This window comes from Microtus oregoni, unplaced genomic scaffold (genome assembly GCF_018167655.1).
Source record: "Microtus oregoni isolate MIOR12 unplaced genomic scaffold, Mior012 000004F_ref0000308, whole genome shotgun sequence".
NCBI lineage: Eukaryota > Metazoa > Chordata > Mammalia > Rodentia > Cricetidae > Microtus > Microtus oregoni.
This window is the reverse complement of record NW_024543063.1, coordinates 67,087,240-67,102,359: the sequence shown is the minus strand read 5'-3', so window position 1 is coordinate 67,102,359 and position 15,120 is coordinate 67,087,240. Positions and strand designations below refer to the sequence as shown.

At 55.1% G+C, this 15,120-nt stretch overlaps 1 protein-coding gene across 7 annotated transcripts in view; it reads right to left on the bottom strand.

The window, feature by feature from the left end:
* Window positions 1–8: 8 nt before the first annotated feature.
* The window catches only part of Nfix (nuclear factor I X), a 94,610-nt gene continuing 79,498 nt past the window's right edge, over window positions 9–15,120 (bottom strand). For 4 of the 7 annotated variants that reach the window (XM_041649548.1, XM_041649551.1, XM_041649550.1 and 1 more), the window contains 3 exons: window positions 10,884–11,031; window positions 8,808–8,899; window positions 9–3,923 (listed from right to left, as the gene is read on the bottom strand). In XM_041649548.1, the coding sequence (XP_041505482.1) occupies window positions 3,909–3,923; window positions 8,808–8,899; window positions 10,884–11,031 (255 nt within the window). In that variant the 3' untranslated portion in view covers window positions 9–3,908. The remainder of the gene's footprint in view (window positions 3,924–8,807; window positions 8,900–10,883; window positions 11,032–15,120) is intronic. The other 3 variants (XM_041649554.1, XM_041649553.1, XM_041649552.1) reach the window with 2 other exon arrangements.

Here is a 15,120-nt window from a genome sequence, read left to right as displayed (position 1 = left end):
CTCTTGCATTTGTTTTTCTTTATTTCTTTATTTCACATACACATTAGCCATTCAATGGAGAAGCCGGAGAGAGTCAGGCAAAGATGGTATAACAGAAGCGCAGTGACGGGGGTGGGGCGGGGCGGGCGGAGAGGGGACAGACGGGCTGGCTGCCTACTTGCATTCCGCTAGGACACTGAAAACCCAGAAAACAAAACAGACAGTAAACTACCCTTGTTTCTTATGTATCTCAGTGCAGAGACGGGGGGGGTGGAGGGCAGAGAAGGGAGACCAGGCTGAAAGAGGAGCAGAGGGAAGGGGACGCTAAGGGGGAAGCACACCAAATCCATTAGTACTATATATAGAGATACTCGTATATACTGCGTTTCTTAGCCTAAGAAGAAACTTGTTTGACGGGACGGGCGGCCTTTGCGGTCCGCGATGCTGGTGCTGGTGGGGCGCACGGATCTCCCAAGAGGGGCCAAAGCGGGGGCTGGCCCCGGCTGGCTTGCGGGGGGGGGGCGCCCCAGGGTGGATGGGGTTGGGGGAGCAGAGGTGGGGCTGGGGTGCCCCTAGGGCTCTCGATTGGGGGACAAAAGTTCTCATAACTTTATTGCTCCTTTATTTTTCTCTCGTGGGGGGGTCCGTTCAGCACGGTCGGGGTGGGGAAAACGGTGGGTCGTCTGAGCCACCCGGCCCCTCTGGGACCCAGAGCGCGGCGTCCGCTCCGCCAGCACGGGGGTGAGAACAAGGCACTAGGTCGGCCGGCCAGCGCGGGGGGCGGGTGTGTAAGGCAGTCGACAGGGCTGGTTGCGGGGTAGGGTGGGGATGTGTGCCGGGCTGTGTGCGTGCGTGCGTGCGTGCGCGGGCCTGGGCAAATCGACCTGTCAGCGTGGCTGGACCTGTCCTGGAGCATCGAACCTCCCGGAGGGAGGGGAAGAGCGGTGTTACGTGGGAAGGGGTTGGGGAGGAAACTACCAACTTGCTGAGCGCGCTCCTGATTAATGCTGGTGAGGGTCAAGTTGGCGTCTGGCTCAAAGAAGGGCGCTCGGAGTGGGAAGGAAGGGAAAAGGGACGTTTGTTCGTTGGCATTGACCTCTGCGGGGGAGGGGGCCGGGGACCCCCGCCGCGCCCCAGTGCCCGGAGGGGGAGGGGGCGAGAAAGGGGGAGGGGGCGCCCAGGGAGACCCGCGGCCAGAGCAGCCCAGCCGCGGGGCGCACGCCGCTGTCCCGTTCCGTTAAATTCAACAAAGAAGGGATATGCGTGTTCCTAACAAGTGCAGAATATTTAATTGATTCATAAACGTATGTATAATAGTTTGTGGGTTTTTTAAAAACGTACTTTATAATGTAATAAGCACCAGGGTTTTTTATGTTTAATTATCTTAAAAATAATTTTCTCTCGTCCTTTTCCTTTTGATCTTGTGTTGGTTTTTTTTAAATGTCGAGGTGTTTTTTTAAAATATAAAATGTGAACGTTTTCTTCAGCCCTCCCACCGAAACCGAACGACGAAACAAATTAAAACCCCAGATTATCCTCGTCAACGCAGGAAAACGGCAAAAAACCAACCAATCAAACAAACAAACAAAAAACCCAGAGAACTATCAAAAAAAGGAAAAGAAAAAGAAAGAAAGAAAGAAAGAAAGAAAGAAAACACTCAGCTTTCATCCCCGCTAAGGGCAGGGCAGGCCCAGTTCTTTTAGCGTCCCCAGAGCCACGAGGACATTACAACAAAAATAGAATTTTTTTCTTAATCTCTTAACATACAAAGATAGGAAAACTCTCTGATGCATTGCACTTGGTTCAATGAAAAAAAAGGTTAATTTCCCCTATTTCTTTCCTTTTTTTTTTGTGGGTTGTTTCCTCTCCTAACACGTCCCCACATCTGTTGCCCTCATCGTCCCTCGCCTGCCCCTCACAACACCACTTGGGAAAGGAGCGCTACTCCCACCCCACCCCGGTCCTCCCGGGGGTACCTCGCCGGGCACCTTGGGCCCCCGGCCCAGCTGGCCTGCAGCTTCTGACCTCGCCCGGGGCGTGTGCCCCCGCAAACCCACAGTACCCGCCCGCAGCCCGACTGTCTTCGACCAACCGAAGAGGCGCACGCGGCCGGGCAGGGACCCTCTTTCGCTAGCTCTTAGCTCTGACCCTGTTTCGCCAACCGAACTGAAAAATCATTGCACTTTGACCGCGCGTCACGCCCGGCCCGCCCGGCCCCCCATCCTGGGGCTCCCTCCCCTCGCACAGGGAGGCCCCTCGCGGGTTCTCCACCCCGGGCCCTGGACGCCACAGGGGAGGGCTTCACTCAACTTCCACGCAGCGCGCCCGCCCGGACAGCTGCCTCTCAATCCCGAGCTCCCTGCACGCGGCCATTCGCCCGCTCAGGGCCGCAGCCTCACCAACTAGATTCTCAATAAATAAAGCCCACAACCCACCCCCACGTGGTGCAATGTTGGACCAACTTTCGGAGGGTCCTGACCTGTGCTTTGTGTTTTCATACCGGAGAGGCGCAAGGCCTTGAGAATGGGCCTGGGAGGGGAGATGCAGGGAAGGAGGACTAAGGCACAGAAAGACAAGCCAGAGGGGTCCAGTCACCTTGGAGGGGGGCTGGCGTGCTCGCGTTCCCCTCCCCTCCCAGGGGGCTTCTCAAGACCCTCTGGACAAGCCTCCACCATCCCTTGCAGGAGGAGGGGGCTGGGAGGAGAGCTGCTTCCTGTGGTGTGTTATGAAATTGTTCCCAAGTTGCTCAGAGGAGTTCCCAACTGCAACAGCGAAAGACCCAAACAATGACTGCCCCACCCCTAAATAAAGAGGAAAGACATTACAGCTAAAATCTAGGGAGAAGTGGCCACGGGATGTGGCGGGAAGGGAAGGGGACCAGAAAGCTCCAGAACACTCTTTTAAAAGGATGACACCCCCCACCCTCCACAGGAACTGAGAGTCTCGAGAGCAGGACGCCTACCTAGTGCAGGTGGAGGCAGCCTTGTCCTCCTCGCTCGGCTCCGGGGGCCCTTTCTGCTCCACTCTCAGCCGGCCCCTGGAGGGCTGTGTGCGGCAAGGGCAGGGGCAGGGCAGAGGGGCGGAGCGAGGGCACCTGCATGCAGGGCTGGGGTGCGGGGCGACCTGGGGCCGACTCCCTTCACTAGGGGCGTGGCAGAGGGCAGCCCTCGCGGCCTGCGGGGATGGAAGAGGGTGCCTGTGCCGGGCTAAGCGTCCAGTCCAGAGCATTCTGACTTTTTCCTGTGTGCTGTACAGAGGGGGTCCGGCCCGAGAACTGCCCTGCGGTTCGGTTCGGGGTGGGGGAGGTGGCAGAACACCCTCCATTCTGGACTCAACGCTGAATTTAGCTTAGCTACCTCCAAGGAACATCCCCTGCCCACCCCGGGGCCATCCTAGTCCAGAGCAGCAGGGGACAGAAGCCTGAGCAGAGGCTCCCTGGAAGGGCGAGAAGGAGAGGAGGGGGGGGGCGAAGTCCGGAGGTGAGCTCGAATGTCTACTTCCATCATCCTTAAGAGCTGTTCCTCTGGGCTCCGAGGGAAGCTTAGGTCCAGCGGAGGGTGGGGGTCCCCAGGAACCGCAGGGGTGGCAGACCAGCGAGCTGGCTGCTCCTTCCCGGAAAGGCCGGGCTGGTTGCATCTTTTCTTTCTGTTTGTCCTCTGCTTAGCAGAGTCCGCTTAGCATGCTTCTTTCTGCTTGGCTGCTGGTGTACAACTCGGCTGAGACCCCTTCCGAGGGCTCCCAGGACTGGGCTGCTTTGGACCGCAGGGCTACCAGGGCTGGAGGAGGGAAGGGCTGAGTGGCTGACGACGTCTAAATTTTGCTTTTCGGTGGGGCTGGGCTGGGGGATATTTCCATGTCTCAAAATCTCTTCTCCCCCCTTTTGAGGAACCTCTTTTTAAAAATTTTTGTTGTTTCTTTGTTGATCTTAATCAGAGGAACCAGGACTGAAACGGGACCAGGAAAAAAAAAAGAAAAAAGCGACAATGAGAACAGCCGGAAAGGTCCCAGCTCCCATCTCACCCCCCCCCCCTGGCCCTATGACCCCTACCTTCCTACCGTCTACAGTGAGCTCAGGAGGAGGAGCCAGGGTGCTGGGCAGCTGACCCCCATGGAAGAAGCCAGTTTATTCTCCCCACCCTCTGAGGGAATCCCCCCCAGACCCATTCCCCGGTGCAAGAGTCCAGCTGGCCTTCCCGTGGGCACTGTGCCCAGCGGGTGGGACCCCCATGGCTGGCACTGGCCAAGACCTGGGATCTGGCCATGTTTGCAATTGTTTAGGTTTTGTGTGGGACCTGGAAGGTGGGGAGGATGCCAGGCTGGGGCTTTTGTACCCGCAGGGGATGGCGGAGTAGGGTGGGGGTGGCCCAGCTTGAGTTCTTGCTGAGTTTTCTTTCTGTCTCTTTGGATTAAAAGCAGAAATTCACGTCTGTACATCCCAGCCAACGTCCTGTCCCTCGGGCTGAAAGGCTGGGGGCAGGGAACCACATGGCTTCAGTTCCTACCGGGGGCCAGCCTGGGGGAGGGGGCCAGAGCCCACCCACCCAGCAGGATCTTGGGCCTTCAGGGCACTAGACCCGGGAAAGAGCCTGAAGCTCCCTGCGGTGGGCATTGCTTCCCTAGGAAGCCAGCAGGGGGCGCTGCGTTCCCGTACATAGGGCCCTCCTGGCTTTGAACACTGAGTACAAACAGGGTGGACCCCTGGGACTGGCTGCTTGGCAACGCCCTCCATCAAAGGCTCTACTCTGGTTTCCTGCCCAAGGGGGAGTGGAGGACTCTTCTCCAGACCTATTCCCTTGCTTGGGTATACCTGACAGTACCTTCACAACAAAATGAGGGTCCCCGGTGTTTTAACGGGAGCATCTTGGAGCTCCGTGTCACAGACTTGTGTATACAGGACCAGGCAGTGCCAACTACAGAACACACACACTAGATACTGCTTCATTCCATCCGTGTCCCAAGCCCACACTGGTGCACACACAGGATGGGTGACCTTGACCTGACGACTCATGGATCTCCAATGTGGGGCGTTTAAGGTTAAGAGCCTGTATGCCTCTACTGCATGTTCAGAATCACGAGGAGGCAGGGCTGGATGGGAAGGTTTGTGCTCTGCTTAGGTAGAATCCAGCCTGCTAAGTTGGAGTGAAGGCACCAGGCAGCTGGAGTTGCCCACTTTTCAAAAGAAACCAGAAATCCAGGCAGAATTTCATGTGAAATTGTCCAGCATTTAAAATACTCCTAGAACCAGCCATGGTGGTGCATGGCTTCAATCCCAGTAGGTGGATCTCTGACAGCTGGAGGCCAGCCTGGTCTACATAGTGAGTTCCAGGACAACTAGGGTTACAGTAAGACACCCTGTCTGAAAAACAAACAAACAAACAAACTCTCTCTCTCTCTCTCTCTCTCTCTCTCTCTCTCTCTCTCTCACACACACACACACACACACACACTCTACTGGAAGCCAGATTGTTGGTTTATTCTTGTTATCTTTGCCCTTAGGAGACCGAGACAAGAGGATTGTTGGGAATTTGAGATTTCTTAGGACTTCACAGTCCGAGCCCAGAGCAAGACCCTATCTCAAAACTCTCTCTCTCTCTCTCTCTCTCTCTCTCTCTCTCTCTCTCTCTCTCACACACACACACACACACACACACACACACACACACACAAAGTTTGGATCCAGGTGTGATAAAAAAAATTGCTAGTAATCCCAACACCCAGGAGGCTGATGCGAGGGGATCAAGTTTGAGGCCAGCCTATATTATGTAGAGGGGTCCTGGCTCAAAACAAAACAAAAATAGAAAACCCATCACTACTGGGTTGGGGTGTGGCCTTACCTAGCATGCCTGAGGCCCTGGGTACCAACTCTATTCAAAACCTGAAACCATGAATATTCCAATATTGATCAGCTCACATCAGACCCTGTCCCTGAGGCTCTGGTTTGAAACTGCAGTAAGTGCCCCTGTGAAATGGGGGTACTAAACATAAGAAACAGCAATGGAGTCCAAAAGGCACAATGTCTTGCTCCTTTAGTTCCAGCATGTAAGTCATGTGACCTGAATTTACTCCCTAAACCTACAGAAAGATGGAAGGAGAGAACTGACGGAACGAAGCCCATACATACATGTTACACACACTCATGCGTGTGTACATACACACACATAAATAAAAATAAAGCTCGAGCTTCAAAGATCCTCTAGAATCTTCTGTGGCAATGGAGTCCTAGATGTGCTGTCCAGTGAGGTCACTGATACCATGGTTCATAAGATGAATCTGGAATGTGGATTGCGAACTGAGGAGTGGAGACTCAACCCAGGCCATCACGAACGTTAAACAAGTGCTCTTCCACGGAGCTCTCTCTCCAGCCCTACTGTTTTCTCTAATTTATTTCAGTGCACAACACTTCCTGTGGCCAGTGGTGAGGACAATAGCGGGTGCAAAGGATGGACATCTGGAAGTGTGGGTATTGCCACAGCAAAGGGTGCTGCCTGCCAGTGTTGCGTGATGCGTACAGGGTGCCCGGCAGGATGTGCACAGGAGGGCTTGCCTCCCTCTGTGGGTTTGCAAGCAGCTACCTAAAGTCCCACTTGTCCCATTTAAAGCCAGAAAGGGCCTGGGAAGCTGAGGTGGAAACCAGGTGGAATGTCCTCCCAGAGTGAAGTCAACCAGAGATCTGCGCTTCTAGCTCTGGTGTTCTCTGGGACCCAAGGGACAGCTAACATGGGCTCTTATACCACTGCTCCAGGCAAGGGAAGCTACCCCTCCTCTGCTTCCATGATAGACACATGGGACATGGGGCCACCATACCAAGGCCCAAACTCTCCCCTCGAAGTTTCTTGTACTACATAGCCTTATAGTCTCAAGAGTGGGGGATCCTCAGAGGATGAAGATTCCGGTTTCATCTCAATAGTGTCTCCACACAGGCCGCAATTGCAGGGTCTACGATCAAGCCCAGGCTGCCTTTTCTGTTTACCCCCTCCCTGCTTCTCAAGCCAGGCCCCAAACTGATTAAAACTAAGTAAAAAGCACTATTTAGGGAATGATAAAATTGCTAAAATTTTCTTTTCTTCCCTCATTCTATTGTTCTGTCTCCATCTGGTGCTCCAAGGATCAGCTAAAGTCACTGGTTACTGTGGAAACCAGTCCTGATTGTCCCCCCTACAGCCGCCTGCCTGCCCTCAGGCCCAAGGGCTTCTGCTCCAGGGTGTCTAACTCCCCCCCCCCCCCAACACACACACCTGCCTGATCACAGGTCCTGGATCAGCTAGGATTCACATCCTCACCTGCCATTGAAGGCAGTGAGGGAGAGAGAGAGACAAACCGTTTCCCCCGAACTTGCCTCAAACTCTGACTTGGCCTCAAAACGTCCAAGTAAAGTGAGCAGAGAAAGTGAAGAAAGCAAAACCGAGAGAGAGGGAAGGGCTCTCAGCAGCAGCAGAGCAAGGGCACTGCACTGCAGAGCAGGAGTAGCAGAGGGGGAGAGGGAGTGAGCAATGGAACCCTGCTCTTGGTGCCAGCCCAGAGCTGGGAGGGGAGGCCCGCCTGCTGTCCCTTCCTCTGGCACCCCCTCCCACCTTCTGCCAGCAGGGCTTTCTCGGCCTCCCTGGCACAGAGCAGAGGGGGCTGGCTCCAGACCCTGCCCAGAGCCATTGTTTTTCTTCTCAACACCCCCAAGTTCAAGTTCATCTGGGTGTTACATCATGTCTGGTTGCTCCTGGAAACCAGACGGGTCAGACGTGACTCTGGGGAAAGGGGGTGGGAGGCTGGAGGGGGTTGAAGTTCCCTTCTCCTCCCCTCCTCACCACTAGGGAGCTCTGAAGTTTGAAGTTTGGCTAAGTTGTGTGTGTGTGTGTGTGTGTGTGTGTGTGTGTGTGTGTGTGTTAAAGGAAAAGAAAGAAAGAAAAGACCCTTAAACCACACACAAAACTTCCATCTACCAACTTTCTCTGGACTGGGGCCTCAGCAGAGGCGGGGCAGGAGCCAGCAGAGGTGGCCCTGAGGCTCTGAGCAGGGGTGGATTTCCCAGGGCTGAGGAAGCCAGCAAGGAAGTTTTTTTATAAAACGTACAAAAAGAAGAATATTTGTGTGCTTTTTCTGAAAGCCCTGGCCCTCTGACGTTGCCCTGGCCTGTCCCTGAGGTGGGCCTTCCCTGTGTGCCAAGGGCCCTGGGTTCTGCCTGCTATTCTCACCCTCTCTAGACACAGGCACATGAGAGACATCCGTGTGTGCACATGCATTCTCCAGGCAGTCTGGGGCCTCACGCTGGAGGACAAGTTTGGCTTGTCTCCTTTTGGGAAGTGGGGGTGGTGTCAGTGGGGACTGGGAGCTCCAGCAGCCTGACTTTCCTCCTAATGGGACTTATGAGGACTTAGAGGAGGGGCCTCCAGGACGGCAGCCAACCCTGCCCTTGATGCCAGTCTCTGGGCATGCAGCCCACCAGCCGTACTTTGTCCTTCTCCCACCTTCATCCAGCCCACCCAGTGCCAGGGAGACATGGAAGGCTAAGGCCTCCTTGATCTGACCAGGGTAGGAGATCCAGGAGACAGGGTTGCCTTCCTAGTCAGCGCTTCAGCCTTCCCTCTTTGCTTTTCCTGGATGGCCCAGAGGTCTCTAGCCTTGGGTTGCCTTTCCCAGGTCCAGGGTTGTCAGAGCTAATTATCCAATTAGCTGATTAGCTAGGGAGCCTGAGGCTGCCTAGGGAGGCTGCTCAGCTGGGCAGTAGCCTGGGCATGCAACTCATAAGGAACAGCCCTCCCCAGAACCCTGGCTTCTCTCTTCATCCCAAGATGTGCCCCCCTGTCTGCCCTCTCCTGCATCCAGGCATCTCCTACCTGAGACTGCTGTGGGATGTTCAGAAAGTTGCCGTCCCGGGGTCCGATGCTGACAAACCGGTTGGCAGAGGAGGCGCCTGTCGTTGCGAATGCTGTGGGGAGCAGGGGGTGAGGAGAGAGGGAAAGACCAGGTCAGGCTATGAGGCCTCCCCTGGGTACTGCCCCTCTGGGCGGCGGAGGAAGGGAGAGACTAGGTTAGATGTGCTGTAGGGTAAGCTGGCGGCGGGAAGGATGAGTGAGGACTACAGTGTGGGAGGCCAGGCTGCAGGCCCTTCCGCTCTCTGACCAGGAACGCACACATACCCTCCTGCCTCAGCCTGTCAAGGCTGGGCTGAGGAAGGGCCATTGAGGCTGCAGCTGAAGTCCCTTGGGCCTAGTTCTGTCCCCTACTGAGACAACAGTTAGCACTGGGTTCGCCAGCGGAGACCCTAGTTTTTCTATTTTTAGAGGGGCTGGGAAGCCTTGACCAGCCTGTCTGGGCATGGCCGCTCATCCAGGTCACCTCTCAAGCCCCACAGTCTCACTGGGGGCTGTGCCACTTACCACCTTGGGCAGTCCCACTGATTGGCAAGTGGCTCAGGAACTCACAGGGGTCCAGTGGAGACCACGCCAGCAGGAGTGGTCACAAAAGACCCTGTGGCCTGGCTGCCTGGTGTGCACTGTGGCAGAAAGGTCGAGTCCATGCTACTCTCTGCCCATCCGTGCCTCAGGCCAGGTGACAGAGAAAGAGGCCACAGAAAGAGCCCCAAAGCTCAGCCACCTGGGGGCAGCTGTCCAATGCCCCAGGGGACCAATGACCCCCACAGCCCTGAGCTCTTCTCTTCTGGGGTATTCAGCTGAACCTGACAGGCGGGAAGCAGTCCCCAGAGGAAAATAGAGTTTCACAGTTCACCTGGGACGCTCACTCCTGCTCTATGCCAGACATACCCAGGACATGCTCGCCAGATTCTGTCCCTTCTCTAGAAGTGAGCTCCAACCTGGCTCCCGCCCCCACTCTGCCCACCTCCAGTGACTGTGGTCATGTCTAATGGCATATGCAAATGAGGAGATGACATGGAGAGGGCAAGGAGGGGGAGAGAAGGAGAGACAGAGAGCGCGAACGGACAGGAGTGTTGACATGGGCCACCCTGCCACCCACGGCTGCAGTTCCAGCTCAGACGTCTGCCCACCCCTGTGCCAGCCTGAGACAGCGCGCCGCCCGCCTTCCGCCCCTCCTGTCCTTCACGTCGGGTCTAGCTGGGACCTCTCCACTTAGATATTTCTTCTTTTCCCTTTGGCACCATTTGTCATTGGATTAAAGGAAAGAAGGAAGGGAGAGAGAGGGTGGGAGGGAGGGAGGAAGGAAGAAAAAGAAAGATGAAGTTGGGGCCCAGTGCCCTCCCTTCTCTTTGGAACTTACAACCTGGGAAAGAAGGGAAGGGATAGGAGGATGGGAAGAGGGTATAAAAGGAAAAGAAAAAAAGAGGGACAACAAGAAATCAAATAGGAAACTGAGGGAAGAAGGGATTGGAAAAGTGCCTCCTGCATCTTCAGAGGCCCAAGGGCCAGATGGAGGTGAGGGGACAAGGCAAAAAGAGGATGGTGGTGGCGTCACCTTGTGGTTACATTTAATTTCTTTTCTTTTCTTTTTTTTTTTTTGGTGTGTGTAAGGGAACAACGAAACAACAACAACAAAAAAATTGAAAAACAAAACCAAAAAATCAAAAAAAAAACCAACAAAAAACAAAAACAAAAGCAGCAATCAGGCATGAAGATGGCATGGCTGTGCCTCCCGCCCCCCCACCCGCGCCAGCACCCCCGGCCCAGTGCCCCACTGCACTCTCCCTCCCGCCCCCCAGGGGGGCCTGGGCCAGGGCCTGGCTGGGAGCAGTGGGCAGGGCTCATGGGGTGCTGGCTGGTGTAACTGAGGCCCAGGAGGCCATGGCCAGGGTTCAACCCTGCTCATCCTTTGGGAGGCTCTGAGGCGCTCTGGGGAGGGGCTTTGTTGGGAGGGGGCGCTCCTCTTTTTGCAGTGGAGACTGTGTAGATGGGCCAGGGATGCTGGGCGCTGTGGTTTCGGTTTCATCGTCCACTTACAAGGTGATGGAGGAGTCAAGGCGGCGCCGTCTGGGGCCGTGCTGGTGGTTTTGGAATCAGGCATAGGAAGGGGCACAGGTCTGGCCACTGGAGGCGGCGGCGGTAGCAAAAATGACCCCGGGACTTTGCCCTGGCCGCTACCGTTGGGCTGCGAACAACATAAATAGAGTGACGCATGAAGGCACATCACACACAGACACACGCTCCCCTGCGCGGCCGGCCACTTGCTCCTGAGAGCGGGAGCTCCCGATGGAAGATGCAGGAGTGGGAGGGAGGGTCCTTTCCTCTGGGCACAGGATGGAGGAGGTGTAAGGCCTCTATTTGGTCTCTTGGGCGTTTCTGTCTCTTTCTTTTTTTTCCTTTCTCTTTATGAAGTAGTGGGAAGGAAGAAGGGGGATGTCCGACGGGTGGTTCATCCTTCCTTCCTTTATTTCTTTTTGAGACGGGGTCTTAATGTGTAGCTCTGGCTGGCTTCAGACTCACCATGTAGACCAGACTGGTCTCAAAAGCACAGAGATCCACCTGCCTCTGCCTCCCAAGGGCTCCGTTTAAAGGCGTAAGCCACCGTACCCAGCTAATTTGTCAATTCTTATGCAAGATGTTCTAGGTACAGAAATGAACCACCCAGCAATGTACACCACCAGGGCAGTCATGCCCCTGGAAGACCTGTCCTCATGGTGGGAAAGAGAAGCCAGCTCACCTCCAAGGTCCCAAAGGTACACACTCCCTCCATGGGCCTGGCTGGAGCTGGCAGACTACCCACAGGCTTGCCAACATCCACCCCATGGGCAGCCTGGCCCAGGAGGCCACCAGCACTGAGTCGCTCACCCTCCATTCTATCTCCAGCCGATCCTGTTCTCAGCCTGCTGGCCTTTTCTATAAAGATCAGCCAGTGAGGAAAATACGCCATTGGTGGCTCCAGCTTCTGTGCGGTTCTTCAAGAGTGATTCCCTGGATAACGCATGCCCTCGGGAGCCAAGGACATTCTGCCACCAAGAGTCATTCCTTGTCCTTTGTGCCTCAACTTGTATTTCTCCTCCAGGCCTCATGCCTGATGGTGCCTGGGTCAGCTTCAAGGATTCAGAGAAAGTGCGCATGCACCACAGGCTCCCCAGCCACTGGCAAGCGCTGTATCCCTGGAGAGAACTGGAACACGCCTCCTGCTGCGTGGGAGGCAGCCCTCAATGCTGCCTGCAGCTCAGGTGCAGGGAGGCCTGGCCCCAGCTCTTCTTCTCCTACGGAGTAAACTTCAGCCTTTCTGGCCAACTAGGCACAAGTCCTAAGGAGGTCTTTCTCTCTCAGGCGGCCCTCAAACTGGCAATCCTCCTGCCTTGACATCCTGAGTGCTGGAATTATAAGCATGCTCCACTCACCTGAGTGCTTCTCCGACTATGGGAGGGTAAACCCCAGAATACCACCTGAAGTCTCCAGCCAGCCATCAATCTGCCCTCACTCATCTCACTTAGTCGATGACAAGGAGACCGCAGGGGTCAGGGCATGGGGTCCCCTCTCTGCTCTGACAGTGAGTGGCTCAGCTCAGGGATCTGGGTGCCCAGCCATAGCCTAGACATTGCATCCATGCTGGGCCTGACCTTCCAACTACTCCCGAGGAACCGTTCTCACCTCAGGGCCATTCTGCTCCCCATCCCAGAAGATGCTGCAACATCCAGGGGTAGTTTTGAGGCCGAGAAGATGCTATTGGCATCAAGTGGGTACCTACAGATCCATATCCTACAGCACACAGACGAAGGCTCTCATCCTCCACTCAGAGCTAACAGCACTGTCCCTGGGAAACTCAGAAGCAAAGGAAGCTTTGTTCCACCCATTCAACAGCTGAGTACAGTGAGGTTCTGTGCAGGGAAGCGGTTCATTCACAGTTACCTACTACACTGGCCATGCCTGGAGGCAGAGCCCGACCTGTCTGACCCCAGAGCCTTTGACTTGCACCCCAAGTGCAAGTTAGCTCAGATTTCTCACAAATGTTCCAAGGTGCACTCTCTCCAAGAGGCACTCAAGGTCTCCATCCCCATACCCCATCTTTTCTGCTAGGTATTTTCAATACTGAGCTCAGGCTGAGCGCAGACTTGCTTACCACACAGTGCCCTGCCTGAAGCTCCTTCCTGCACCCCTCGAGGCCTGGTCTAAAAGCACCACACACCCACAAGGGGACCAGCCAGATTCTTTGAATCACCCTAGTCTCTAGCTGTCTTATATTTCTTGGACTCTGGGCCCTTTGTCAGGCATGGAAGCAGCTGTCCCCAGGCTCCAGCACACCAGCAGACTTAGGCAGCACTCAAGTCCGACAACCCAAGTGGGCTGTGCCGTCCTTTCTGCTTCAGTTCGTCTCCGTCCATCTTTATGTGGGTTCCTGGGATCAAACCTAGGTCATCAGACTGTGGCACTGTCAACTCTCCATGATGGCTGGACATCTGATCCTCCTGCCTCCACCTCCCAAATGCCAGGGTTACAGGCCTGCCCTGCCGTGAGCAGCTCTTGCTCTGCTCCAGTTACACCTGGCCCAGAGCTCTGGTTTTTCTCCTCACCAGCCTCTATCCCTAAGGACCTGCCCGATCTGACACACCGTTCCTCTGCAGGGTTCCTGCACACCCGAGGCCGATGGTTGAGAAGCATCTGACCAAACAACCTGTGGCTGTCCGGCACTCCTATCTGTGCCCGGACTGGGATCTTCTGTGCTAAGTACCCTTTTAGAGAGCAATTACGTGGGTCTAGGCAGCGTGAGGACCAAAGAGCAAGTTTTCCGGCTCTGCGGGGGTGCCATTGAGAGCCAAGCAGTAGCCTCTCCCCTCATACCCATGGCCTGTCTGGCTCCCATCCCGTTTTTCCCTCGGACAGGAAATAGAACAGTCTCATAGATCACAGCCTCATAGTTTCTCTCTGGGTTCTGAGCAGCTAGGACACAGCATGGAGGCCTCTGTCTCCTGCAAGTGTCTAAAAGGACAGCCCCACCTGAATGTGGCTAGTCACAACTTTCCTAATGATACAAGACAAGGTGTTAAAACATCGAAGTCTGTGGCTCTGAGGCAGGGGCCGAAAGGAGTATACACACTGGCCCAGAGGCAGGGCAGAAAGGAGTATACACACTGGCCTAGAGGCAGGGCAGAAAGGAGTATACACGCTGGCCCAGCACATCACTTGCCACTTACAGATGGTGCCATTCCTGCCTCCCTGAGTCGAGTCATTACCCCGCTGAGCCAGCACCTTCGCCACGTCCATTTGGCTGTCCCTTCGCTACCCCTCAAATACTGCTAGCCAAAACCATTCCTCCTGCTGAGGGGTATCACTTTAAGTGCTGTCTCCCTGTGATCTTCAAAACAAGTGCCCTAGACTAGGGTGAATGGGTAAAATATTAGGGTGCCTGGGAGCCTTCGGTAATGGTCTGTAATTTTCCCTACATGGTTAAAACACTGTTCTGTAACCTGGGCTTCATGAGGTGCTCAGGAGGGCGCTCCTTCAGGCTCCAGCTCGATTGTTCCTAAAGTGGGGTGCTCTGGCCAGAATTCTAGGAGCAGGAACCAGGGAAACACTTGGATTCTCAGGCTCCACCTCTGCAGAAACAAGTGGAATCTGAGGCCTCTGGGTCACTCTACATACACTAATCTGAGGGCGCGCTTCTGTGACGCTTCTGTGATGGCCGGCCAGGAGGAGCCCAGCACAGCCTCTGTTCCCCAATAAAGCAGCCTCTTCTCCAGCATGAGTGCATCTCTCCTCTGCAGCCCCATGGGCCCCTGCAGCAGGCTTTTCTCTTAGCTGCAGGTCACAGAGGAAGCCCTGAGAAGATTCCCTACTCCCTGCTGTTAGTTACTCTCAGCAAGGTGTCTACTTACATCTCTGTCTGCAGTCTCATGGAATAAGTACCTGTCTTGAGAAAATAACTCTAAGCAAAGTGAGTGTTCTCTGTTACACATGTTAGGTCACAGATGAAGCTCAGCACCAGCCCTCAGGAGACAGGAGCCAACTGATCGGTCCTTCAGTCGCCTGGGGTGAGAGATGGCTCTTTGCATTGGCCCCTAGGTCCTGCTCATCCGGACTCCAAGCCTGGTGAAAAGGCAAGCTGGTCAGCATCCCTCTGGAGTCTGTTCTATCTCTGAAGTGGTAAACAGGGGTCAGTTCTACCCTTCTGTCCCCCTAAGATATGCAGTGTTTAACCAGGAGGGCCACCAATGTGCTAAGGAGCTGGAGAATCGGCAAGAGAAGCCCTTGTGGGATAAAGTAGGGA